The 27,067-nt window shown below is 47.8% G+C and overlaps 1 protein-coding gene across 1 annotated transcript in view; it reads left to right on the forward strand.

The window, feature by feature from the left end:
* Positions 1-151: 151 nt before the first annotated feature.
* The window catches only part of HADHA (hydroxyacyl-CoA dehydrogenase trifunctional multienzyme complex subunit alpha), a 37,533-nt gene continuing 10,617 nt past the window's right edge, over positions 152-27,067 (forward strand). The window contains exons 1-14 of the mRNA XM_081000949.1: positions 152-310; positions 6,793-6,834; positions 9,555-9,625; positions 9,909-10,042; positions 12,825-12,963; positions 13,719-13,838; positions 13,938-14,040; positions 14,502-14,624; positions 14,740-14,858; positions 16,664-16,720; positions 21,080-21,189; positions 21,326-21,460; positions 22,529-22,700; positions 26,965-27,051. Coding sequence (XP_080857075.1) covers positions 226-310; positions 6,793-6,834; positions 9,555-9,625; positions 9,909-10,042; positions 12,825-12,963; positions 13,719-13,838; positions 13,938-14,040; positions 14,502-14,624; positions 14,740-14,858; positions 16,664-16,720; positions 21,080-21,189; positions 21,326-21,460; positions 22,529-22,700; positions 26,965-27,051 — 1,497 coding nt within the window. The 5' untranslated portion in view covers positions 152-225. The remainder of the gene's footprint in view (positions 311-6,792; positions 6,835-9,554; positions 9,626-9,908; positions 10,043-12,824; positions 12,964-13,718; positions 13,839-13,937; positions 14,041-14,501; positions 14,625-14,739; positions 14,859-16,663; positions 16,721-21,079; positions 21,190-21,325; positions 21,461-22,528; positions 22,701-26,964; positions 27,052-27,067) is intronic.

Genomic DNA, 27,067 nt, shown 5'->3' on the forward strand with positions numbered 1-27,067 from the left:
AAGGGCGAAGCGCACCTTCGCGGGTGACAAATATCCACGTGAGGAGGAGGGCCGGGGGCGGCCGCGAGGGGGGAGTTTTCCATCAGGCATCGCCGCGGACACCCCTCGTCGTAGTCAAGAAGCGCCGGGGCGTCGCGGGAGGCCCCACCCCGCCCCCTGGGCCAGGGCCGCCTCCCGCCCTCAGTCCGCTCGCTCGCTCTCGCTCGACCTCCGCGCTCGGCCAAGATGGCGGCTGCTGTCCGGGCCATCGGGAGCCTCACGCGCTTCACGCCCGCCCTCAAGTACTGCCGGGCCCGGGGCTGCCGCTCAGGTGAGGCGGGGGGGGAGGGGAGAAGGGGGCGCCCGGGCCTCGTTTCCCGGGGGGGGAGGGGAAGGGGACCCCCCCCCGGCCCCGCTCCCCCCGGACCCTCCGGACCCCGTTCTCGGCCCCTGCTGCTGCTGAGAGGCAGGGGGTCCCCTGAAGGTCATCTGCACCTCCCCAGCCCTCCCCCCTCGTCGTCCCTTCCACTGCCATAGCTGCCAACTCCCCCACCCCCTTTTAAGGGAAATGCCCTTATTCCCAATAGGAAAGATATTAATAAAGAATATATCCTCTCCTGTCACCCTGAACAGTCCCACATTGGGGTCTATCCCCACTCTAGAATCTTATGATGCTATCCCAGGGCATAGCTGCCAACTTTCCCCCTTTTTTTAAGGGAAATGCCCTTATTCCGAATAGGATTCCTCGCAAGAAAAGGGAAACGTTGACAGCTATGATTGTGGCCTCTTTATTCTTTTAAGAGGAATTCAAGAGAACTTACCAGGAACTATACAGACTGAATTGTGTAATAGTGAGAGGCTCACACGAGCCTGCAGCCAGCTATCTGCTGTGCATGTAAAAAGGGGAATGTAGACTCTGCTAAGAAAAGGGACTTGCTAATGCAAGTTAGGAAGGATATTAATAAAGAATATGTCCTCTCCTGCCACCCTGAACACCCCCACATTGGGGTCTGTCCCCACGCTAGAATCTTATGATGCTATCCCAGGGCATAGCTGCCAACTTTCCCCCCTTTCTAAGGGCAATTCCCTTATTCTGAATAGGATTCCTCGCAAGAAAAGGGAAAAGTTGACAGCTATGATTGTGGCCTCTTTATTCTTTTAAGAGGAATTCAAGGGAAGTTACCTGGAACTACAATTCCATCTGAGGCAGACTGAATCGTGTAATAGTGAGAGCCTGCAACCAGCTATCTGCTGTGCATGTAAAAAGGGGAATGTAAACTCTGCTCAGTAAAGGGACTTGCTAATGCAAGTTAGGAAAGATATTAATAAAGGATATATGTCCTCTCCTGCCACCCTGAACACCCCCACATTGGGGTCTGTCCCCACTCTAGAATCTTATGATGCTATCCCAGGGCATAGCTGCCAACTTTCCCCCCTTTCTAAGGGCAATGCCCTTATTCCGAATAGGATTCCTCGCAAGAAAAGGGAAGAGTTGACAGCTAGGCCTTCCACCCTCTTCCCTCCACTCCCCCCCCCGGGCCCTGGCTGGGCTCCTCGCTTCCGCAACCACTGGCTGCCCAAAGGTCTCTCTAGCTGCCCCTTCCTTCTCTTTTTCCCCTTGTGCCTCCCCCAATGGAATCCTTTAAAAAATAGGTATATATTAAATATTTTGTTGATTTACGAAAGTATGTGCAATGTCTCTCTCTCTCTCCCGCCCCCCCCCCCCGGTAACATTTTTTACAGATCAGTTTCATTTGTTGAGACATTAGGAAGAAAAGGGGGAAAGAGGGGGGGGAGATGAGGGGGTGGGTGGCGATGTTTCTATTTTACTTACTAATTGTAGGGTTTGGTGTCAGTGTTGTTTTTGCAGGTTCTTTGCTGTTCACTTGTGTTCCTTTGGTGGTGAGAGAGGTTGGGGTTGGCCCAGGGTGTGGTTGTTTGTTTGTGATTGGCTGTGGTGATCTTTGTTTTCGTGTGTGAGTGGGGTGGGTGGATGTTTTGGATCAGGCTAGCCATATTGATTTGTATGCTGTTGGTGGATTTTTGTCGTTGTCTTGTTGGGCTGTGTATGTGATAAAGGGGAGACATACCGGGGTGAAGGCGTCTTCTTCTATTTGTCCCCGTGTCAGTTTCAGTTTATTGGTTAATTTTTCTAGTAGGGCTGTTTCCCATACTACTTGGTACCATTGGTCCATGCTTACTCCCCCCTATGGAATCCTTGAACGGTAGAGTTGGAAGGGACCCCCCCCTCAAAGGTCATCTGGTCCAACCCCCCCCCCCCGTGATGGGTCAGTGCACCTGGCTGCTAACCAGAAATTTGCTGGTTCTGGCCCACCAGGATGCTTGCCTTGCAGGGGTTGGACTAGATGACCCTCGAGGTGCCCTTCTAACTCTGCAATTCTGTGAATGCAGGAATCTCAGCTCAAGCCCCCGTGGCAGATGGCTACCCAACCTCTGCTTTAAAACGTCCAAGGAAAGAGAGTCCTCCGCTTTTCAAGGTAGACCATTCCAATGTCAAAACAGCTCTGACTGTCAGAAGGTTCTTCCTAAGGTTTAGTCGGAATCTCCTTTCTTGCAGCTGGAATTTGAGTCCTACCCTCCAGAGCAGGAGAAAGCAAGCTTGCTCCCATCTTCCATGGAACAGCCCTTGAGCTATTTGGAGATGTCTATCCTATATCTCAGTCTCCTCTTTTGATTATTTTACAAAAGTTATACACCGCTTGATTGTAAAAAAACAAACAAACAGCTCAGAGTGGTTTACAAAAAGATAAAACAGTAAAATCAAGGAAAATATTACAACCCAGCTTTAAAAAATAGAAAAGCTAAAATACTATAACCGATTAGGATTACCTCAACTTTCTAAGCATCTGGATAGGCTTGCGAAAACAGTACAGGGAGGGTGTCTGCTTGATCTCAATAGGCAGGGAGTTCCTAAGAGTGACTGTTCCAAAAGCAGAGGTGGTGAGCCTGTCAGCTGTGGGCAAAACTGGGCACCCAAATGTGGTGCTGAGCTGAGAGATTGAAACCTCTCAGCTCAGCACCGTGATGTGGTGACTGACTTTGCCAGACCTTGCATATGTGCATGAGAGTGACATTTGGCCATTGGAGGATTGGCCAACCCTTAAGTAGTAGTAACAATTATTATTTATACCCCGCCCATCTGGTTTTAAGTATGTCCTGTGGGTCAAAATCCTTAGCTTCTCCCATTCTAAAGAATTTGGGGACTCAGAGGGAACTGGGAGACCCTGAATTCATGCTAGCGCTGCAGGATTATGGGACATGTGGAAGTGCCTCACTGTTGTATCAGACTTGAGTGCATTCTGGTCCAGCATCCTGTTTCTAATAACAGCCAGCCAGATACTTTTGGGGAGCCCACAAGCAGGGTTTGAAGGCTGCAGACCTTCCTGGCTGAATATCCCCATAATCCGAAAGGTTTACCTGGTGTTTCTGCTTAGCTGTCACAGCTAATAGCCGTTGGTAGGTCTTTTACCAATAGCTGTTGGTAGGTCTTTTACCAATGGATTTATGTAATCCCCTTTTAAAGCCATTCAAGAAACTCTACTATTCTGGGACCGGCAGTAAGGAATCATGTAGGAATCATGTAGGCAGTAAGGAATCATCAGACAAAGCAGGTATATAATCCAGCTTTCCATACCCAGCTGTGATCAGCCAGATTCTACTGGAGAAAAGCATGTAGACAACAACTTCCTTTTCTGCCAGTCGAGTAGCCGATACTTGGAACTGCAGTTTCTCTCGACAAAAAAGATTAAATTCAGTTACAGCAGAGTGTTTCCCTGACAGATATTCCTCACAGCTCTCTGCTCAAAAACACAAAGTTCGCAAGGAAAGACGTTGAGGACTAGTGTAGACTTGTGTGTTCTTTTGTGTATCAAGTTATGAGGATTTTTGGGGGGGGGTGACACGGGGGTGAACTGTTTCCTTCGCACCCTGCTTGTGAACACCCCCCATGGCACTTCAGGGGGGTGCATTGTGTGCCTGGACCAGAGGGAGCTTTTGGCTTGATCCCCAAAAGTGCATGTCTTAGGATGGCTTATTCTGGGAAAATGAAATAGACAGTATTTGCCTTGCATCAGAAAAACAGCATAGTGGGTACCTGTCTAGGCTTCCTGGGGAGAGACACCTCCACGTGTCCTTCAAAAGTGGTCTTGGTTGTACGGGCAGAGTCAGGTTGCTTCCTTTCTAAATTTCATCCTTTTGTTATCTGAACATGCTGGGCATCTTCCAGGCCTTCGTTAACTGCAAATCGAAGGACACTTTCTAATCCTGTTAAATGTGTGCAGTCTCCCAGGTTTCCTCTGTGCCCAGGCCTGTATTTTTTTTGTTGTAGTTGGATTTAAAGCCATCTCCTCCTAAAGTGCAACTTAAAAAACACACAAAAACCCCAACCTTCTGCAGAGTTTCTTCTAAATGGCAGTACAGTCGTACTTTGCATCTCGAACGACTTGCAAGACAAATGTTTCGGCTGCCGAATGCCGCAAATCCGGAAGTGATTGTTTCGGTTTGCAAATGTTCTTTTGAACCCAAACCTCCGTCACGGCTTCCGATTGGCTGCAGGAGGTTCCTTCAGCCAATCAGAAGCCACACCTTGGTTTCCGAACTGTTTTGGAAGTTGAACGAACTTCCGGAACGGATTCCGTTCAACTTCCAAGGTACCACTGTACAAGAAATATTTGGTCCTGCATGGGGAAGGCCCTTGTTCTCCAGGGTTTGTGTTTCTGGGAGAGGGAAGTTTCTGGAAAACAAGATGGGGAGAAGGGTTGATGTAGTCATACCGAACGCTGTGTTGCAACATAACATTTGGCGATTGCCATGAAATGGCCTGCAGTCTGGAGCCTCTTCGTTCATTGTCAGGTTGTGGCAAGCTCAGAAGCTGCTCTGGGCTTGAGCTGAATGGCGTTTGCTCGTATGAGATGACTGATCCTCTTTCCTGCTACCTCGCTTGTGTATAAGCAGCCAGAGAAGCAGTAAGCATTAGGAACCCTAAAAACAGTGCAAGGCTTCTTTGTAGCAAAAAGGCACTATCTTGACACTTCTATATTGTGTCACAGAGAAGGTCTGATTTTAAAATATTTGCTTTCAAGGTGGCGGGGGGGCACTTACCACTATTGGGCCTGCCTAAAGGCTCATCCACACTGTTGCTTGACCTGTATTTTGGCCATATTGTGTCCCGAAAAGTTCCCCAGGGTCCGACAGCTTTTCTCAATGTTGCCCAGCTCTGCCTTACGGAAATCCGAAATTGCTTGCTGAATTGAAGATCTGTTAAACAAAATCTATCTTTGGATTTTCTGTGTATCTGAGAAGATCCACTTCAGTGGGCAAGACTGTCCAGGGACACAACAAAGACGAAAGTTTTTTGGACCCCGGGGGAATTAATCTGTACAGAAAATATGATTAAATATTATCGAAATTTGGGTCGAGCAAAAGTGTGGATGAGGCCTTTGCAGTGAAGCAGCTTGGTTTTTGTGATGCTAGCTCGAGCGCCTGGGCAAGAAAGGGGCAGGTCCTTCACGTCCCAATAAGCATTTGTGAGCAGTGCATTTTCATCTGCACAGAATATATGAAACATAACTCTGGCAGATAACTCTGGCATCTTTCTGAGCTGGCTCTGCTCTCAAGATAGCAGGAGCCCTCCAGCCCCCGCCCCCCCCCGAAGAGACTCCCTGGCAATTTCATCAGGTGCCGTGTCCAACCTACAAAGTGCCCGCATTTATGGGCACGGCATGATGTGGGTGAAAGGTCCTTCCCTTTCCACTCTGGAAATGTGGAGCAAAGGACATGGCGCACCTCCAGCTTTGGGGCTGGGTCACGTGACCAGCTTGCGCAACGCAGCATATTTGGCCTCTGATATGGTGGCTCCCCCTCCCCTCAGATGGACTTGGGACCCTCTGGAACGGGCTGCCGTGTCTTGTTAACACAATGGATAGATCAGATCAAGTTTCAGAGTTTCACTTAATAATTAGCAATGCTCAGACTTCCAAGTGTATGTTGGGAAACCATGCGTGGAAAAGGCTCATAGCAAACACTGTGAAACGCCAAACCTGCCATGATGGCTTGTGTAAACATGTGCAAGGCGATGTTGAGTTTTCAAGTCCTTTAAACCAGGGTGGATAAAAATCCATTGGGTTTTTTTGATTTAAAATGGATTTTTTAAAAAAAACACCAGATTTTTTAAAAATTAAATGCTTTTGGAGGAAAATAGAGTTTTCTGTTTAAGTTACATTATAGTCCAAAGGCTATTCATCAGGAAATAAGGATTTGTTTTAAGTTTTTCACGTGTGCCAAAACTCAGTCTAAGTTTTTTTTTAAAAAAAACAATAAAACCTTTAACAGCATCGGATACATATGCTATAATGTTATTGTTTTAGTTAAAGAAATTGTTTAAATTGTTACTGAGGAAATTATTATTTTTCTCCTTCCAATAAAGTACAGCAGAAAAGTTGTCCAGATATAAACAATAATTTCATAATTATCTGTCGATATATTTCTAATAGTATAATCAAATCAGTAATTTCTGATATAACTGTAAAAGCTACTCTGAAAATTTATTATTCCAGAAATGAAACCTTCATCTGGTTGTAAATATCAAGATGATACCAGCAAGAATGAGTCTTTCTGTAAAAAAATTATTTAAATCAAGTCTTACTGACTAGTGATTTAAATCAAATCCACCCTGCTTTCAACTGAGCCTCATCACTCAGAAAGAGACTTTGCCTGACGGCACCAGCAGGGATGGGAAATGTTCTGATTTATTTGCTGGTCCAAAGTAACTCCTGAAATCTCTCTTTGTCTCAGGTTATGCCTGCCGAAACCTCAGCACGTCCTCCCCTCTTAAGTGTAAGTCAGTTCTTGGGTCTGGTGGGGGTTGGTGGCAATGACGGGGGTTCTGCCCTGGTTGAAAGAAATCTGTCAGAGAAGGCGAGTTTGCTGGGGGACGGTGTTTCGGGTTACGTTTTTCACCCTTGTAGTAATAACAAGGAGACCGTAGTGACTTCAGTGTAGTTGGGGGGGAGGAACCTTTTCCCCTCCAGGATCAACCTTGCAGGCCTATTTTTTTAAAATCATTTTTATTGATTTTCCAATAAAAACAGCCAGTCAACATATCGGCATCATAATCCAATTAAAAACAATAAACTAAAATAAAAAAATGTCCAAATTGTAATTATTAATTTTTCCGGGCTCCCCATAGTCTGGACCTCTGAAGCTGTCTCCAAATCTTCATTCCTGCCTCTTCTCATTGTTTTCATATTTTCCGCCTTCTGATCTTAACACTTTAAAGTTCTCCGTCCCTGGCTATGCGATTCTCAGTCATGTCAAAAATCATATGTCCTTTCATCCATCGAAGACAACCTTGCAGGCCCAATTTGACAGGTGGATGGGGCCACCCACATGTCCTCACACAACACTGTTGTGATGTCACATGATTGACAGGTGGGTGCAGCCCCCCACCTCTCAAAATCCCCTCCATGGCCTTGCAAAGCACCCTTTGGAGCAATCGCCACCTCTCCTATTTTAAATAGCGCTTTGCTCTGCTTCTCCATTAAGTGGGTTTGTGCCAGCAGTGGCACATGATGATCTTTCCCTCTTCTGTCTCTCTGGGGAGCTGGGTGGTGGCAGCGGCAGGGAGATCCAAAGGAGGTGATAACGAGAGAGGCTGGCACCCATGACATCCAGATGTGCCCATGAGCCTAAAATGATTGGTGGCCCCTGTCCTAAGTTTTGTTTTTGTTTTTGTTTTGTTTTTTTTAAATAATTTTTTATTAAGGTTTTAAATAAACAAAAAAGAAAAACAACACACACAAAAAACAATACATAACTTAACAATAAAAACACAAAACATAACAATTAAAAACAAACTCTCTTTTCCATTTCCAATTTTAAATTACTTATTTTCTGGACTTCCTCATACCTCCCTCTTTTGTATTCCAATCCACATTATTTGTCCAGCAGTTTCTTTTCCACTTTTTTAATCTCAATCTTTAATTTAATATAACGTTAAAATATATAACTTCAACTTTTTTAAACCTAATCCTTGATCTTAATGTCATATAGCTTTAAATTTTTCCCTTTTATTATCAAATTTCCATTTCTTTAAACATCTTTAATCTTGATCTTTAATCTTAATCTATCCTTAACTTTAACCTGTACAGCTGGAAACCACTTGTTTTCAGTCCAACATCACTCTAACATTCCTTAATTTTGCAGTGTTTCTGAAGATAGTCTTTGAATTTCTTCCAGTCTTCCTCCATCGACTCTTCTCCCTGGTCACGGATTCTACCAGTCATTTCCGCCAATTCCATATAGTCCATAAGTTTCATCTGCCATTCCTCCAGCGTGGGAAGTTCTTGTGTCTCCCTGTCCTAAGTTTTGTTGAAGTCCTGCATGAAATAATAATAAATATAGAATCATAGAATCTTAGAGTAGGAAGGTACCCCGAGGGTCATATAATCCAACACCCTGCAATATAGGACCCTCAACTAAAGCATCCAAGACAGATGGCCATCCAACCTCTGTTTAAAAACCTCCAAGGAAGGAGAGTCCATCACCTCCCAAGGGAGTCCGTTCCACTGCCAAACAGCTCTTACAATCAGAAGGTTTTTCCGAAAGTTTAGTCAGAATCTCCTTTCTTGCAACTTGAAGCCATTGTTTCAAGGAGAAAACAAGCATGCTCCATCCTCTGTGGGACAGTCCTTGAGATATTTGAAGATGGCTCTCATATCTCCTGTCAGTCTCCTCTTTTCCAGGCTGAACATACCCAGCTCCTTCAACCATTCCTCATCAGGCTTGGTTTCCAGACCCTTGATCATCTTGGTTGCCCTTCTCTGCACACATTCCAGCTTGTCAACATCTCAAATTGTGATGCCCAGAATTGGACACAGTATTCAAAGTGTGGTCTGACCAAGGCAGAATAGAGTGGGACTATTCTTTCATTTGGGACGCGGGTGGCGCTGTGGGTTAAACCACAGAGCCTAGGACTTGCCGATCAGAAGGTCGGTGGTTCGAATCCCCATCATGGGGTGAGCTCCCATTGCTCGGTCCCTGCTCCTGCCAACCTAGCAGTTCGAAAGCACGTCAAAGTGCAAGTAGATAAATAGGTACCGCTCCGGCGGGAAGGTAAACGGCATTTCCATGCGCTGCTCTGGTTCGCCAGAAGCGGCTTAGTCCTGCTGGCCACATGACCCGGAAGCTGTACGCCGGCTCCCTCGGCCAATAAAGCAAGATGAGCGCCACAACCCCAGTCGGCCATGACTTGACCTAATGGTCAGGGGTCCCTTTACCTTTACCTATTCCTTCATTTGACCTGGACACTAGACTTCTGTTGATGCAGCCTAGAATAGCATTAGCTTTTTTTGCTGCTGCATCACACTGTGGACTCATGCTCAGCTTGTGGTCCACCAAGACCCCTAGATCCTTTTCACATGTACTGCTAGTAGGCCAGGTTTCCCCTCATCCTATATTTGTGCATCTGGTTCTTCCTGCCTAAGTACAGAACCTGACATTTTGACATTTGCCCCTATTGAAATGTCCCTATAAATCTCTCTTTTCCCCCACTCCAGCAAGAAGCCATGTTAACTATGACATCAAAGGAGATGTTGCTGTCGTGCGCTTTAACTCTCCAAATTCCAAGGTAGGTTTTCTTGTCCTCAAGCAGTTTAAACTGTGCAGAGAGGTTTAAAGGGGTGCCTGGGAGTCATGGAGATAGAAAGGAGGGAGATGGTATGCCAGACCTAATAGAAGGGTGTGCTGCCGGCTGCTTACGAGTACATTTCAAAGCTTCAAGACATTTGGCATGCCACCGCCTTCCTGATGCTGTTCCATGTTGGCGGGGACAAGCAAGGGCCACTCTCTTCCAGAGTGGGAGCTTGCCCTTTGCCCGCCTTGGCTTCAGCTTGCCTGTTCATTTCCACCAGGTCAACACCCTCTCCAGGCAACTGCAAGATGACTTTTCCGCCGTAATGAACGAAATCTGGGCCAACGAGGCCGTCAGTAGCGCCGTCCTGATCTCGTCAAAACCCGGCTGCTTCATTGCTGGTGCAGACATCAAGTAAGTTCCACCGGGGCGGGAAGAGGGGTCCCATTGGGTGGAGAAATGGGCAAACCGGTTGCGTGCTTCGGGGCAGCCTTTGCCCGCTTGCTGCCCTCCAGATGTGCTGGGCTCCCATCAGCCACAGCCTCCCCTAATGGGAGCTGCAGTCCAGAACATTGGAGGTGCGCCAAGCCGGCAAAGGCTGCTTTGGAGAATGGCTTCCCAATCTTTTCGGGTCTGTGGGCACGTTTGCCAATGGGGCTGGCTGCTGTGGACACCACACACACACACACACATTGCAACCTGCTCTGTTGGCTTTCAAACCTTGTTTTGGTGGAGGGGACTCTGGGTGTTGAGTTGCGGAAGTCAGTTGGAAGTTCACCACACCTCAACCTGTGTGAGAGTAAGCGGAGGCCCAGCAGAGGCCTCAGAGATTTCCTATTCCCTTTCCCCCCCCCCCCCCAATTTTTTTTATTAGTTTTCACAATATTATAAACAATCAAACAAACACACAAGACAAACAAACATAAATCATAGCCTTATTGAAAATTACACTTATTAACTTTGTTAAGTGACTTCCTCGCTTTCCCTTGCTTGAATTTCATTGCATGTCCTTTTAACGGTTTTCTAAATTCCAATTCTTATGAAATTTAACTTAAACATTAACATCCTTAAATCTTCACCTTATGGAATTAAACATACTAATTCATCACTTAACATAAATAAAATCCTAAGCCAATTAAGTATCTGCAAGCTGTTTTCAGTTAATTTAACTTAACAAATTTAACTAGTTAATCATTAAATTTATTCCGCTCTTCCTGATACTCCTCCTCCTTCTGGTCACGGACTCTTCCGGTTAGGTCGGCTAGCTCCAAAAAATCCATCATCTTCATCTGCCATTCTTCTGTTGTTGGTAATTCTTGGGTTTTCCACCTTTTAGCTAACAAAATACGAGCAGCAGTTGTGGCATACAAAAATAATTTAACATCTTTCTTGGGCAATTCCAAACCTGTTATTCCAAGAAGAAAGGCCTCTGGTTTCTTTATAAACATATATTTCAACATTTTTTTCAATTCATTATAAATCTTTTCCGAGAAGTCTTTCACCTTGGGACAGGTCCACCACATATGATAAAAGGTTCCTTCCTTTTCTTTACAGTTCCAACATATATTGTCACAATTATGATATATCTTTGCTAATTTTACAGGAGTCAAATACCATCTATACTTCATTTTCATTATATTTTCCTTTAACAGAGTACATGCGGTGAACTTGACCCCTTTCTTCCACAATCTTTCAGAGATTTCCTATTCCCAGCAGCTTCTTACAGAGTTCCCAGTTAAGGAAAAGCTCCTCTCCCATACAGTAGCACAGTGTTTATTGCTAACACTGTCACCATCCTAGTTGACGCTGCTGTGCCTAACCCATAGCCTCTTCCCCTGACTCTCACAGATTCAGAGTCAGACCCCAACAGCAAACAGGACATGCAAGACAAGACAAGCAACAGGACATAATGAAAGCAATGCCCTAGATGGGAGCCTTCTCGGTAGTGGCGCCTGTCCTGTGGAACGCCTTCCCTTCAGATGTGAAGGAAATAAGCAGCTATCCTATCTTTAAAAGACATCTGAAAGCAGCCCTGTTGAGGGAAGTTTTTAATATTTAATGCTGTATTGTTTTTAACACTCGATTGGGAGCCGCCCAGAGTGGCTGGGAAAACTCAGCCAAGTGGGCGGGGTATAAATAATAAATTATTATGATATTATTATCCCCGCCTGCCACTGCTTCAGATTGGAGTGGCTACTGCCCTATCCGTAGTTGGCTGGTGAAGGGTGCCTGTTTTGCAGAGCCTTGGTTGCACAGAGGTCTACTTGGGACCCAGAGCAGTAGCACCCGCCTCCCTTCTTACTTACTAGCTGGTGACAGGTAGTCCAGAGGTAGCTATCTCTTCACAAGTGAGATGTTAGGACCCTGCAGGAACAAAAGCCGACTCTTGGGGAAATACCTCCAGAAAGGAAGTCCCCTGAGAGGTTGGGCCAGTTCACACTGTTAAAGTTTGTGGGTCGTAAATCCTTTGACCCACGGAGTCTGCTGCAACGGCACTGCAATAAATTAGATTTATTTCCACTCCGACAAATTTCAATGGCGCCCACACACTTCCACTCGCGCGCTGCCACTCTTCTCAGTTGTCGGACGTTAGCAGAGTTCACACGCAGCGTAAGAGGGCTTTGTCTGTGTGGTGTCTTCAATAACTCAGCTCAACACCAGTGCTTCTAATCTAACACTCTTTATTTAGAAGCATACAAAAACGGAAATGAAAAACCTACAGAATCTAGCTGCATGCCTGCAGCTTTCTGCCTCTAACAAAACGAAACTACCTTGCTCACATTCTCAGACAGACTGCTCTCTGCAGCCCCCAGAGAGCATAGATCAAAGGAAAATGCCCGGATCATGTGGGCAGTGCACCCAGTTAATAAGAACGCTTCCTAGAGTGTTAACTCTTAGCTGTCCAGAACCACAACACACACCCCACACACTCCCTCACATGCACCAGGGTCTGGGACAGCAGATCTGTGTTGCAGCAGAGAGTCTGATAAAGCGAGGAGACGGTTGCGCCCAGTTGCAGCACACACCTGCTTCCCTAGCAGCAGTCACACAGAGTTGGGTGAAGGAGGAGCCCTGTGTCACTGGGCAGGCAGCTTGAATTGCTTCTCTGCAGAGGTAGAGGGTGGATGACTTTGTAAGTTGGGCAGCGGTGCGCCTCATTCACAGCCACGAAACTCTCTCTTTGTCCTGCCTGTAGCATGATTGAGGCCTGCCAGTCCAGCCAAGAAATAACTCTACTTTCTCAGGAAGGACAGAAGATGCTGGAGAAGCTTGAGAAATCGCCAAAGCCCATCGTTGCTGCTATCAGCGGGTCCTGCCTTGGGGGAGGACTAGAGGTAGGGAGCAGCCGGGAAAGCCTCTTCTCCATAATGAAAGGGAGAATGGTGTGCGTGTGACTGTGTTCTCTGCATTTGCCATAAGGGAAGGATCCTGGCTCACCTCCAGACCAGCTGCTCTGCGTCCAAAAGGCCCTGGTCTCAGTCCCCAGCATCTCCAGTGTGGGAGAGCCAGTGTGGTGTAGTGGTTAAGAGCGGTGTTACTCGTAATCTGGTGAACCAGGTTTGCTTCCTGTAGCATCACAGAATTGTAGTGTTGGAAGGGAGCCAAAGGGTCATCGGGTCCAGCCCCATGGAAATCCTCAGCCAGGCCATTGGCTCACCTAGCCAAGGGCTCTGCAGACTCTGGCTAGCAACAGTTTCCCACTACACCAGCCAGCGTGGTGTAGTGGATAAGAGTGGTAGACTTGTAATCTGGTGAACTGGGTTCACTTCCCCATTCCTCCACCTGCAGCTGCAGCTGCTGGGTGACCTTAGGCTAGTCACACTTCTCTGAAGTCTCTCAGCCCCACTCACAGAGTATTTGTTGTGGGGGAGGAAGGGAAAGGAGAATGTTAGCCGCTTTGAGACTCCTTCGGGTAGTGATAATGTGGAATATCAAATCCAAACTCCTCTTCTTCTTCTTCTCTTCTTCCATGGAGGGCTGGGAACGCCCAGTCCTGTCCAAACCTCCTGAGAGCCCTTGACCATTCTAAGCCAGATGAACGCAACCGCCTGACTGTGCATTCAGGAAGCTCCCTGTGTTCTCTTTCCAGGTTGCCATTGCTTGCCAGTACAGAATAGCAACCAAGGACAAGAAGACTGTCCTGGGAACCCCAGAGGTGCTGCTGGGGCTGCTGCCGGGGGCAGGAGGCACCCAGAGGCTCCCCAAGATGGTGAGTGGGTGAACACCCCACCCAGAGAGGGAGGGAGTCTGCCTTTCCAGCATCCCTGCTCTTCTGGCATGTAAAACTCATTTTCCTTCCGCGTTTCAGGTGGGGCTTCCTGCTGCCTTTGACATGATGCTGACCGGAAGAAACATCCGCGCTGACAGAGCGAAGAAGATGGGGCTGGTGGACCAGCTGGTGGATCCTCTAGGTTAGTTGGAGACGCTTCAAGGTGCACACACCTGTTCCGTGGCCTTGCACCTGGCTTGACGTGGTCTGTGACGTTGCAGGCCCCAAAGCAGGGGCGGGGAACCATCGCTGAGCTGCAACTCCCGTCAGTCGCAGCAAATACAGCCAGCGGCCAGGGATGCTGACAGGACTTGTAGGGCAGCAACACCTGCAGGGACAAAAGCCCCTGAGGCTGGAGGGGGGAAGCATATCCTGAAGCCGCTGCCGCAAGCAATCTCGCTGCCACATTCTGTCTCTGGGCCAACCACTGCAGTAATTCAGCCATGTGGTCAAGCTGTCGCAGTCTAGGAACGTCTGCGGCTGCCTTAAACAGTCGACCAAAGGCTCCAGTGAGAGAGCTGGATGCAGGATTCTCCCTTAGGGAGTCTGTCTCCTTTGAATGCACCTTCGCTTCCTGCTAAAACAGCACCTCTGCCTTCGCAGGGCCAGGGATCAAGAGCCCCGAGGAGCGGACGCTGGAGTACCTGGAGGAAGTGGCCATCACCTTTGCCCGAGGCCTCGCCAAGAAGACGATTTCGCAGAAAAGGAACAAGGGGCTGATGCAGAGTGAGTGGCCTGGCCTGGCCTGGCTCCGGGGGCAAGCTGCCCTGGCCCTTGGCCTCCCTGGGGTCGGCCCCCTGGGCCGTTTCCTCCCTTGAACCTGCTTTGCGTTGCCTTGCAGAGATGATGGACTATGCCATGGGCATTGCCTTCGTGCGGCAGCAAGTCTACAAAACGGTGGAGGGCAAAGTGCGGAAGCAAACGAAAGGCCTCTACCCGGCTCCCCTTAAGATCATCAAGGTGAGGGCCATCTGTGCGCATGAGGGAGGGCAGAGGGACCTCTGTGCCAGGGTGTGAGTGTTGGGATACTGCTGGGGAGACGGGGGCATTTGGCAGGTCCCCAGCTGGCTCCAGCCACCGGCCGGCAGCTTGCCGATCTCCGGTTCCTGGAACAGCATCAATCAGCGGACAGAGACATGTGTAAGCGTATTTACAGCATTTATTCAGCATAGTTTAGGAACAAAGGAAAAAACATGTCTGCTTCCCTTCATGTCCAGCAAAACAGCAGGAAAACAAAAGCCATATACAAACGGAAGTTCCCACCAAGCCTGTGCTGGAAGTAAACAGGCGTGTGACACACAGCAGTCATGCCTGCTCCTTTTAAGGTGGAACGGAACTATATCCTAACAGTGAGCACACTTGGTTTCTGCCCTGCGTGTGGCAAAACACTGGCATCTCTAGTCCTGCCCGTCTTTAGGTGTGGTTGGACGAGTTGACCTTGGACCCACCCAACTTGCATGGCCAGTAGCCAGGATGGCTGTCCTCTGCCGGCACAGTTGGCAGGGGATTGAATTAACTTGGGGTCTCTTCCAACTCAGCAATTCTATGAGGCAGGATACCAGCGGCTGGTGATTGCAGAGTGCTATGGTGCCCCCACAGACTCCACCATCCCTGCCTCAGAGTTTCCATTTGTCTAATACTATTCTGTTTGATTCCTGTGGCATTTAAGAAGTCTGGCCATATAGGCAGCCGGTCCTCCTGCCGGCTTTCATCGTGATTTTTTATCGTGATTCCCACCATCCTGAAGCGCAGGCAGGAAGGGATCAGCGAGGGCTGGGCTGCGGGGTCTGTCTTCATCAGCACCGGCTGAAGGGGGAGGCCTGCCAGCAGATGTGGGTGCCTTGTTGGCACTGGCTGAAAGGGTCTCTGGTGCATTCCTGCCCCTACCCACCCACTTGCCTCCTCACCTTCCTTGCCCTGCCTTTCGCCGTTCCTTTCCTGCTGTTTTTAATCTCCACTTGTAAACCATCAAGACTGCCTTACCGCAGATAGGCCCACTCAAGCCACTGCTACCCTTTGAAACTCCCTGCCTCTTGATACCAGGCAGATGCCTTCACTGTACTCTTTTCGGTGCCTGCTAAAAACAGTCTTGTTTAGACAAGCCTACCGAGATATTTAAGGGACGCGGGTGGCGCTGTGGGTAAAACCTCAGTGCCTAGGACTTGCCGATCGTATGGTCAGCGGTTCGAATCCCCGCGGCGGGGTGAGCTCCCGTCCTTCGGTCCCAGCTCCTGTCCACCTAGCAGTTCGAAAGCACCCTTAAGTGCAAGTAGATAAATAGGTACCGCTTTATAGCGGGAAGGTAAACGGCGTTTCCGTGTGCTGCGCTGGTGCAGGCTCACCAGAGCAGCTTCGTCACGCTGGCCACGTGACCCGGAAGTGTCTCCGGACAGCGCTGGCCCCCGGCCTCTTAAGTGAGATGGGCGCACAACCCTAGAGTCGGACACGACTGGCCCGTACGGGCAGGGGTACCTTTACCTTTACCGAGATATTTAGAAAACTGATGTGAGTTTTTAATCTTCTTTGAGTCTGTTGTTATTTTATCTTTTTGAAAGTTTTAAGTTGTTGTTCTTACTGATAATTTTGTTGCTTTGCCTTTTTTTTTTTTTTTTTTGTAAGCCGCTTTGAGGCTTGTTTGTTTTGCAATCAAGCAGCGCATACATTGTAGGAAATAAATAAATGTTAAACCACCCTGGGCGTTTCAAACTGAAGGGCGGTATAGAAATGTTTCAAATAACCCAAGATGTTGTTCCTCTTTACTTTAGGTTGTGAAGACAGGGTTGGAACAAGGAAATGAAGCTGGCTACCTTGCAGAATCCCAGGTAAGCCTTTTATTGCATGTCACTTTGGACATTGAACTTTGTAGTCTGTGCTTAAAGGGAGACGGACTGACGGACTCCGTTGAGAGATGTAGTGTTAGATAAGAAGGTCCCCCCGCCCTCGCCAGCAATCTGTACAAAATAATCACCTCCGAATGCCTCAAACAAGTCACCGTATTTTTCACTCCATAAGACGCACCTAGTTTTTAGAGGCGGAATGCAAGGAAAAAAATATGCTTTAAAGGGAGCGCTGAGCAGAGCCTGTCCGCATCCCAGGCTCTGCTCAGCACTCCCTTTCACGAGCCGCGTGGAGTGTGTGTGCGGCGCTTGCAGGCTTTTCCCAAGGAGGGAGAAGGGACTGACGGGCTCCACGCGGCTCTTTAAAGGGAGCGCTGAGCAGAGCCTCCCACCTGCATTCGCTCCATAAGACGCACACACATTTCCCCTTACTTTTTAGGCGGGGAAAAGTGCTTCTTGTGGAGCGAAAAATACGGTAAACCACAAACGACAAACCTTTGCATGAAGTCCTGATCTGCCTGGCTCAGTTTTCTCGTGGTGGGGTGGGGTGGAGACTGAGAAAAAGACTTAATTCCCCCCTTAGCAACCCTCCCTTAGGACTTCACCAGGGGGAAGCCCACCTCACGGTTGCAAGAGCTTCTCAGCAAGAGGCATCCCGTTCGAATCACAGCAGAGGCCTTAACTGTTCACATGGTGTCTGATCACAAGACCTGGGTGCTCAGAGGTCCTGTTCAGGTTTCCAGTGAGTCCACAGCGTTGTCTTGGTGCCAAATGTCACACCAAAGTCCCATGTTTTTTGCTGGGGGGCTTGTAGAAGAGGGTGGGGAGGAGGACCAGGCGGCCAGGAGAAGGAGGGGGCTTGGGAAGACTGGGAAGGGCAAGAGCAGGCTGGGCATGCAAGGCCACTGTGATGGGTCAAGGAGGGGCAGGGTTTGTAGGAAAAGGAAAGGAAGGGAGCCCAGGAGTGCTCCTGTGGCCTGGGAGTGGAGGAGATGACGGCAGCATCTAGGGCTGCAGTAGCTAAATTACTCACTTAAGCTCCCATTTGGAGTGACTTAAGGGAAGCATGGGACGCGGGTGGCGCTGTGGGTTAAAGCACAGAGCCTGGGGCTTGCCGATCAGAAGGTCGGCGGTTCGAATCCCTGCGACGGGGTGAGCTCCCGTTGCTCAGTCCCTGCTCCTGCAAACCTAGCAGTTCGAAAGCACGTCAAAGTGCAAGTAGATAAATAGGTACTCCTCTGGCGGGAAGGTAAACGGCATTTCCGTGCACTGCTCTGGTTCGCCAGAAGCGGCTTAGTCATGCTGGCCACATGACCTGGAAGCTGTACGCCGGCTCCCTCGGCTAATAAAGCAAGATGAGCGCTGCAACCCCAGAGTCAGTCACGACTGGACCTAATGGTCCAGGGTCCCTTTACCTTTACCTTTTAAGGGAAGCAGCTGCTGCTGGAGAGGAGCAGAGAATTGTTACGTTTCCTTACAGTTTATTTATATGCCACATTTCAGCCGAAAAAGACACCCCAAACAGCGCAAATGCAAATGCAAGCAGACCAATGGAAATGCAATACAATAAAAACAAAACAAAACCTTAACACTACAAAAGTCCAGGCGACTACCCACTTATGCGGGGGTTAGGTTCCAGGCTCCCACGCACATAAGCAGAATTGTGTAAATTGGGGACGCCTTCTAAACTAAGGTTGCCAGATTTTTTCCAGTGAATCCGGGGACACTTTTCAACTTCCTACTGAATAGGTGGATTTTGTCAGGGGACTGTTTTGTAAATCTGGGGACTGTTCCTGGGAAATGGGGATGTCTGGTAACCTTATTCTAAACCCCCTTCAAACGCCCTCTCTGCCATTCTCTCTGCCATCCGTACCAAAAATACCATATCCCATAATATCTGCAACTAGAGTTGAAGCTGGAGGGATGCGTGGAAAAGCAGCTGGTGCCTGCATTGGCTCTTAGGCAGGGAGGCTGAGCAGCCGAAACAAAGCGCTTCTGCGAATCAGGTCTCTTTGAGGTTTCTTTTGCCCTCACTGACACCCTCTTTGGGCTGGGAGGGGCTCTTCATGAGAGGGTCTCTCTCCCACTATTTCTGTGCTTGAATTGAATTGCTTAATTATTTCCTGCTGCTGCACATATATTCGGTCAGGTGTGAGTAAAAGTAAAGGGACCCTGACCATTAGGTCCAGTCGTGGCCGACTCTGGGGTTGCAGCGCTCATCTCGCTTTACTGGCCGAGGGAGCCGGCGTACAGCTTCCGGGTCATTTGGCCAGCATGACTAAGCCACTTCTGGCGAACCAGAGCAGCGCACAGAAACGCCATTTACCTTCCCGCCGGAGTGGTACCTACCGTATTTTTCACTCTATAAGACGCACCAGACCATAAGACGCACCTAGTTTTTAGAGGAGGAAAACAAGAAAAACCGCCAGAGCGGTACCTATTTATCTACTTGCCCTTTGACGTGCTTTCGAACTGCTAGGTTGGCAGGAGCTGGGACCAAGCAACGGGAGTTCACCCCGTCGTGGGGATTCGAACCTCCGACCTTCTGATCGGCAAGTCCTAGGCTCTGTGCTTTAACCCACAGCGCCACCTGCGTCCCAGGTGTGAATAGAATGCACTAATATGCATTCATTTTGCTGCCATAAAGGCAGCAGATTACTCCCCACAAAAACATTAAAGGGAATGCCAGAACCAGTCTTTTAAATGACGCTTCTTCCTTTGAACGGTACCAGAGAAGAGGTGGGGCAAAGCTGGTGGAATAGCTTTGCCCCCAAGGTCTGGCCCCTGTAGCAAATCATGTCTGGCATCCTCGGTGACCCCTTGGCTTGAATGCAGAAGCCGTTTGCCCTGGTCGCTTCGGCCTGCACTCTAGTGAGCTGTTCTCACCGCTGCTTAGAAGCTCCTGGGCTGGAAAGAATAATAACAGTGGGGATTGGGGCCGCCTCTGCCGGGCCAAGTACAGTTTGCCACAGGCAGACATTGGGCTGGCACCCTCTCACACAGACCCACGCAGACTTTGTAGCCTCCTTTTCTTTGGGGGTCCTAATTTGCGGCTGGCTTCTCTTGACCACTTAACTTATGCTGGACAGACGTTCCTCCTGAGTCGCTGGCCTCCAGATACAGAAAGGTAACGTTATGGGGGAAAGGCACCCCGTGCTTTTTCCAGTCTCCCTTCCCATCCACCTTGTCAGTTCTCCATTTCCTCCGCTGTTGTTCTCGTTCTGGGTTGCTGATGTGGGAGGTTTGCAGTCACCTCTTGCCACTTCCTGGTTTCCCCACCGTTCATCCACTTGTCACTTTACTTTCCCCTGTTTTGTTTCTCTTGGGAGATGCAGGGTTGGACCCAGAAAGTCGCCTTTCTTTATTCGTACGCCCTGGCTGCTCAGTTCCCTTTTGCGAGGGACCTGGATGTGCAAAAGCAGCTTATTATAAACTGTGCATATTGTGTGCACTTGCAAAGTTTGCTGTATCGATGAAGCCTGTGTTCTAATAATAATAATAATAATAATTAATAATAATAATTTATTATTCCACCCTGTGGAACACCCTCCCTTCAGATGTGAAGGAAATAAGCAGTTATCCTATCTTTAAAAGACATCTGAAGGCAGCCCTGTTTAGGGAAGTTTTTAATATTTAATGCTGTACTGTTTTTAACATTTGATTGGGCTTCCAACAGAACAGTAAAATACAATAACCTATTAAACATTCAAAGCTTCCCTAAACAGGGCTGCCTTCAAATGTCTTCTAAAAGCTGGTAGTTGTTTTTTCTCTTTGACATCTGGTGGAAGGGCGTTCCACAGGGCGGGCGCCACTACCGAGAAGGCCCTCTGCCTGGTTCCCTGTAACTTGGCTTCTCGCAGCGAGGGAACCACCAGAAGGCCCTCAGTGCTGGACCTCAGTGGGGGCTGGACGATGGGGGTGGAGACGCTCCTTCAGGTATACTGGACCGAGGCCATTTATGGCTTTCAAGGTCAGCACCAACACTTTGAATTGTGCTCGGAAACGTACTGGGAGCCAATGTAGGTCTTTCAAGACCGGTGTTATATGGTCTGGAAATCTGTGTATGCAGATTTCCAGATAGCTTGGGGACATACAGAGAGGCCTCTTCTTTTGAGCTCCCGCCCTGGGTCTTTAATGTCAACATCCCACTGGAGACAGGATTGTCCTGCATCCCTGGTCCCTCTCCGAGTCCTTGACTTTCCCAGCCATTGTCGCCCTCCAGCCTCCGCTGTTGCCGATGCCTCGGTGGGCCTGTATGTTTCCCCCTCGTTGCTTTCCCTGGGGCATGCTGCAGAGATGGGCAGGCCCTCTGACCGCGGCTGTCTCTTCTCCCTTCCCCTGCAGAATTTCGGGGAGCTTGGGATGACTTCTGAGTCCAAGGCGCTGATCGGGCTGTACCACGGTCAGGTACAGTGCAAGAAGAACAAGTTTGGGCAGCCAAAGCAACCCGTCCAGTAAGTCCAGCTACAGGTGGGGTAGATCTGTGGCAACCCATTTGCCTCTGCAGGACGGGGGAGAGACTCGGGTTCAGTGGTTGGTCGCTCTTTATCCCCCCCCCCCAAAAAAAACACCCCTTCCTTCTCTCCGCAGGAACCTTGCAATCCTGGGGGCAGGCCTGATGGGTGCTGGAATCGCCCAGGTCTCCGTGGACAAGGGGATGAAGACCATTCTGAAGGACACAGCCCTGGAGGGCTTGAGCAGAGGACAGCAGCAGGTCTACAAAGGGTAGGCTCATTGGCAGCCCTGTGCTGTGTGGGGTCCAGGAGGGATTGAAATCTGAGCCTGAGTAGGGGCCTAGAAGTGGTGCGATGCAGCTAAGCAGTGCAGAATGCATCTCCCTCGTTGCTGAGGACAATTCAGTGCTTCTCCATGTCTAAAATGTAGCACTGTGGAGAGGGGCAGGGGAGTTCCAGGCTAGGCAAAGCTGCGCATTTCTTGCTTTGGGCTTTAAGAACTTGGCCTGTGTGCGGCTCCTTCCTTCCTTCCTTCCTTCCTTCCTTCCTTCCTTCCCTCCCTCCCTCCCTCCCAGATTGGGCCCTCTTTGCTCCTCACAAAAGAGGGGCTGGGGCTGTTTTTTTTTTTAAAAAAAATAATCTTTATTAATTTAAATTACACACTTAAACAAAGAATTTGCAATCTCATACTACAAAAAGACAATTAAAGAAAAAAGAAAAGAAGAAAATACAGAAAAAAGAGGAGAAAACAAATTTACGTACATAAAAAAATTAATCTTCCTAATTAATACTTAATCAAACACTTAAATAAAAAAGACTTCTAACAAAATGAGTCTTCCAATCATTCTCATTGTACTGTTTATACTGTCGTTTTTTCCGCGCAGTTTTATATTCTTTAATATTGTTCCCGTCTACTCCACAAACGGTATTTGTTGTGTTTGCCCCCTCCTGCAAAGGGGCTGGGGGGTTAGCTCTGATGCGTGGAGGGTCCTCTCTTCCACTATTCTGGCCTAGAGTTGAGAACACCTGGAAGGAGGGTGAAGCCAGGCCAGCCGCCTTTATTATAAGAATTACAGAATTCTGGAAGGGGCCCCCAAGGGGTCATCCAGCCGAACCCCCTGCAATGTTGAGGGGTCGCAGCACTTGGCCGGCTCCTTCCCCACCCAGGCCTTTGCTCAAGGTTCCTGTTTAGGGAAGCTTTTAATGTTTGATGCGTTACTGCATTTTGATATTTTGTTGGAAGCCGCCCAGAGTGGCTGGGGAAGCCCAGCCAGATGGGCGGGGTATAAATAATAAATAATTATTATTATTATTATTCCGCCTCCCTCTCCTTTCCCAGCTTGAACGACAAAGTGAAGAAGAAGAGCCTGACGTCGTTTGAGAGGGACATGATCCTCAGCAACCTGACGGGTCAGCTGGATTACAAGAACTTTGGGACGGCGGACATGGTGATCGAGGCCGTCTTTGAGGACATCAGCATCAAACACAAAGTGGTGAAGGAAGTGGAGGCGGTGAGTAGGAGGCTGGGCTGGGGGGGCCACTTGCGTGAGAGGCCGGGGGTGTCTTCCAGAGGCTGCCCTTAACCGCTCCTGTGCCCCCACTGCCTCCCCACCCGCAGGGGGCAGCCTCCTTCCTTTGCAGGGGCTGGAGGTGCTCTCAGGATTCTCCTCTGGTTCACCTGGTCTGGTGGGTGCTGGGAATTATGGGCTGCCCCGAAGGCTGGGCAGGTAGCCCGGTGGCGGGGGAGAGGTGAGCATGTGACTGCTTGCACCACCTCCCGTGTAGACCTCTGCTCGTGGGCCACCAAAGTCAGGGACAGCAGTTCCCAGCTTTGGGGTGTTTCAGTCATCCTGGTCTTCCAGCATTTTACAGTAGAGCCCATGGCTGTGTGAAGGTTCTCAGGGGGTGTATGTGTTATTTATTTCTGGTCTTGAAAGACCTACACTGGCTGCCAGGACGTTTCCGAGTACAATTCAAAGTGTTGGTGCTGACCTTTAAAGCCCTAAACGGCCTCGGTCCAGTAGACCTGAAGGAGTGTCTCCACCCCCATCGTTCTGCCTGGACACTGAGGTCCAGCGCCGAGGGCCTTCTGATGGTTCCCTCACTGCGAGAAGCCAAGTTACGGGGAACAAGGCACAGGGCCTTCTCAGTGGTTGCACCCGCCCTGTGGAACGCCCTCCCATCAGATATCAAAGAAATAAACAACTATCTGACGTTTAGAAGAAATCTGAAGGCAGCCCTCTTTAGGGAAGCTTTTAATGTTTAACAGACCATTGTATTTTAATACTTTGTTGGAAGCCACCCAGAGAGACTGGGGAAACCCAACCAGATGGGCGAGGTATAAATAATAAATTATCATTGTTATTATTATTATTATTATTATTATTATTACTATTATTTCATAATATTCCTTCACTGCTTGATTGCAAAAAAGAAGCTCAAAGCAATTTACATGAACGATTAAGAAAGATTTAAGACTTTCAAAAAGCTAAAATAGCAGCAGGCTAAAAAGAGATTAGAACTCACATCAGCTTTCTAAACATCTGGGTGATCTTTTGCAGGCGCCGAAAACTGCACAGTGAAGGTGCCTTACTTGATATCAACAGGCAGGGAGTTCCAAAGTGTAGCCACACAAAATAATTGTGTTATTACAGATGCAGAACAGGTTGTTATGTGACAATCACAGCAGTGCCAGTTCTGCCAGTTGAAGCCGCCAGGTGGGCGCATGTGGGGCAAGATGACCTGTGGAATTATCCCAGAGTGGCATGTTCCTCTCTGAAGAAGAGCGGTTATTGTCAAAACGTTGCTAATGGCTGTGAAACAGGAGCGGAGGTGAGGGCTGGGGTTTTCCGCAAACAGCTGGGTGATCTAGGCATTAATGCCACGTAAAGACTGCAGTTAGAGAGCGCCAACCTCCTGGATCCCTGTCCTGCCCCATAGCAACACCCTCCATGCCCCCAGCTGCAGCCTTCATGGGGACCTGAGGATTCAGTGGCCACCAAAAACCCGCTGCCAGAAACAATATAAATTAAAAGCTTTTGCAGATGACCTGGTTTTGACCCTGCAGAAGCCAGAGCCTAGTACGAAAAGAGTATTACAACTGATTAATGACTTTGGTCGGGTGGCTGGATTTAAATTAAATAAACAGAAAACTAAGGTTTTGGGAAAAAATTTGACAGATACAGAGTCAGAACGGTTTCAGAAAGAGACGGAACTTAATGTGGTTAAAAAAGTAAAATACCTAGGGGTAAACATAACAGCAAAAAACCTAAGTCTATTTAAGGACAATTATGAAAAATGCTGGGCAGAAATTAAGAGAGACTTAGATAGTTGGTCAAAATTGAAACTTTCTTTGTTAGGCCGAATTGCTGCTATCAAGATGAATGTATTGCCAAGGATGTTATTTTTATTTCAAACACTTCAGGTTATGGACAAGACGGAGTGCTTTCAGAAGTGGCAGAGAGATATTTCTAAGTTTGTCTGGCAGGGCAAAAAGCCCAGAATTAAGTTTAAGATATTAACTGATGCAAAACAAAGAGGGGGCTTTGCCCTGCCAGATTTAAAGTTGTACTATGAAGCCGCAGCGTTCTGCTGGCTAAAAGATTGGCTACTTCTTGAAAACACCGATGTGTTAGATTTGGAAGGGTTTAACAATGCTTTTGGATGGCATGCATACTTATGGTATGACAAGGTTAAAGCAAATAAGGCCTTTAAGAACCATATTGTCAGAAAATCACTGTTTAATGTCTGGACAAAATATAAAGACTTGCTGGAAAATAAAACCCCAAGGTGGCTTTCACCTTTGGAAGCTAAGGCCCGAAAAAGACCCAATATGGAGGCCAAATGGCCAAAATATTGGGAAATTCTAGAAAAAGATGGAGACAATTGGAAACTGCAGAGTTTGGAGAAAATGAAGGATAAAGTGCGAGATTGGTTACATTACGCTCAGATTAAAGAAGTTTTTAAAAATGACAAGAAATTAGGGTTCCAGGTGGAGAAATCGAAAATAGAAACAGAATTGTTAGAACCTAAGAGTAAGGTACTTTCAAGGATGTATAACTTGTTGTTAAAATGGAACACACAAGACGAAATGGTTAAACCGGCTATGATAAGGTGGGCGCAGGACATTGGGCATAATATTATGTTTGAGGACTGGGAAAGGCTGTGGAGTACTGGATTGAAATTTACTGCATGTAACGCTTTGAAAGAAAATGTAATGAAAATGATATATAGATGGTATATGACCCCAGTCAAACTTGCAAAAATTTACCACCTGACTGACAATAAGTGTTGGAAATGTAAAGAGTGTGAAGGAACATTCTTCCACCTCTGGTGGACTTGCCCTAAAGTGAAGGCGTTCTGGGAAATGATTTATAATGAACTGAAAAAGGTATTTAAATATACCTTCACTAAGAAACCAGAGGCCTTTCTTTTGGGTATTGTCGGCCAAGGGGTGGTAAAGAAGGACCAGACATTTTTTATGTACGCAACAACAGCAGCAAGGATATTACTCGCAAAGCATTGGAAAGCTCAAGATCTACCCACACTGGAAGAATGGCAGATGCAACTGATAGACTACATGGAACTGGCTGAGATGACCGGCAGAATTCGTGACCTGGGAGAAGAAAGGACTGAGGAGGATTGGAAGAAATTTAAGAATTATTTAAAAAAACATTGCAATTTGAGTGAATGCTAAACAGGATGCTAGATCAAAATAACTGAGCACCACTGATTTAGATGATTTTAAGAAAATAAGTGAGAAATTGAGAAAATATAACTTTTTTTGAGAACTAGAAGATTATGAAACATAGAAGGGATGTAAGAATGTAAATAAGATAATAAATTGCTGACAAAATGTTATAACGATGAAAGTGGGAGCGGGTGATGTGAGGAAGTCCAAAGAAAATGTGAAATTATGTTAAGATATATGTTACATTGTTTATTATGTTTATTTCTATTGTAAAACCCAATAAATTTCTATAAAACAAAAAACAAAAACCCGCTGCCAACACCAACAAGGCACTGCAGGTATCCGCTGTGCTTCCCCCCGCAGCGGAGATGGCGTCAATTGGCTGCACGTCCTCACAGAGCCTGTATTGGCCTTGAGGCCTCTGCTGGCTGCAATCCAAGCTCTTCAGTTGCAGGGGGAACCTCTGCCCCTGCCTCCCTCTCCAGAACTCTCCAGGTTACATTTTCTGAGAATCCTCCAGAAAAACAATCTCTCAAAGGACATGTTAATGGCATTTTACCATTGTACTGTGGAGAGTGTATTCACTTACGGTCTGTGTGTGTGGTTTGGGAGCTGCACGGTCAGGGGAAAAACAACGCTGTCCAGGGTTGTAAAGACTGCGGAGAGAATAATTGGGTGCACTCTTCCCACCTTGGATCAAATCTACGCTTCCAGGTGCCATAAGAAAGCTGCAGAGATAGCGCAGGATAGTGCGCACCCCGGAAATGATCTCTATCAGCTTCTGCCTTCTGGAAGAAGGTACAGGGTTATAAAGACTAGGACTAGCCACCTGAGAAACAGTTTCTATCCAAATGCAATTTTGGTTTTAAATGCAGTGTAAGGTAGTCTTTATGTGAGTATATTGTATTTAAAAATGGGGTATCAGAGTTTTTAGGGGGCTAACCAAGCTGGGATAGCTGGGATAGCAGGCTTGTTGGTTTCTGAATGTCCGATGTAGATTTTTTCAATTTTGTTCTGGTATGGGACAATGACAATAAAGATTATCATATTGTATCGTAACCTAACCTGTGTGTTATCTCCCCCAGGTGGTCCCCCCTCACTGCATCTTCGCCAGCAACACATCGGCGCTCCCCATCAATCAGATCGCCTCTGCCAGCAAAAGGCCGGAAAAGGTGAGTCCTGGATCTG

This window comes from Podarcis pityusensis, assembly GCF_964106645.2.
Source record: "Podarcis pityusensis genome assembly, chromosome: 3".
NCBI classification, from domain to species: domain Eukaryota; kingdom Metazoa; phylum Chordata; class Lepidosauria; order Squamata; family Lacertidae; genus Podarcis; species Podarcis pityusensis.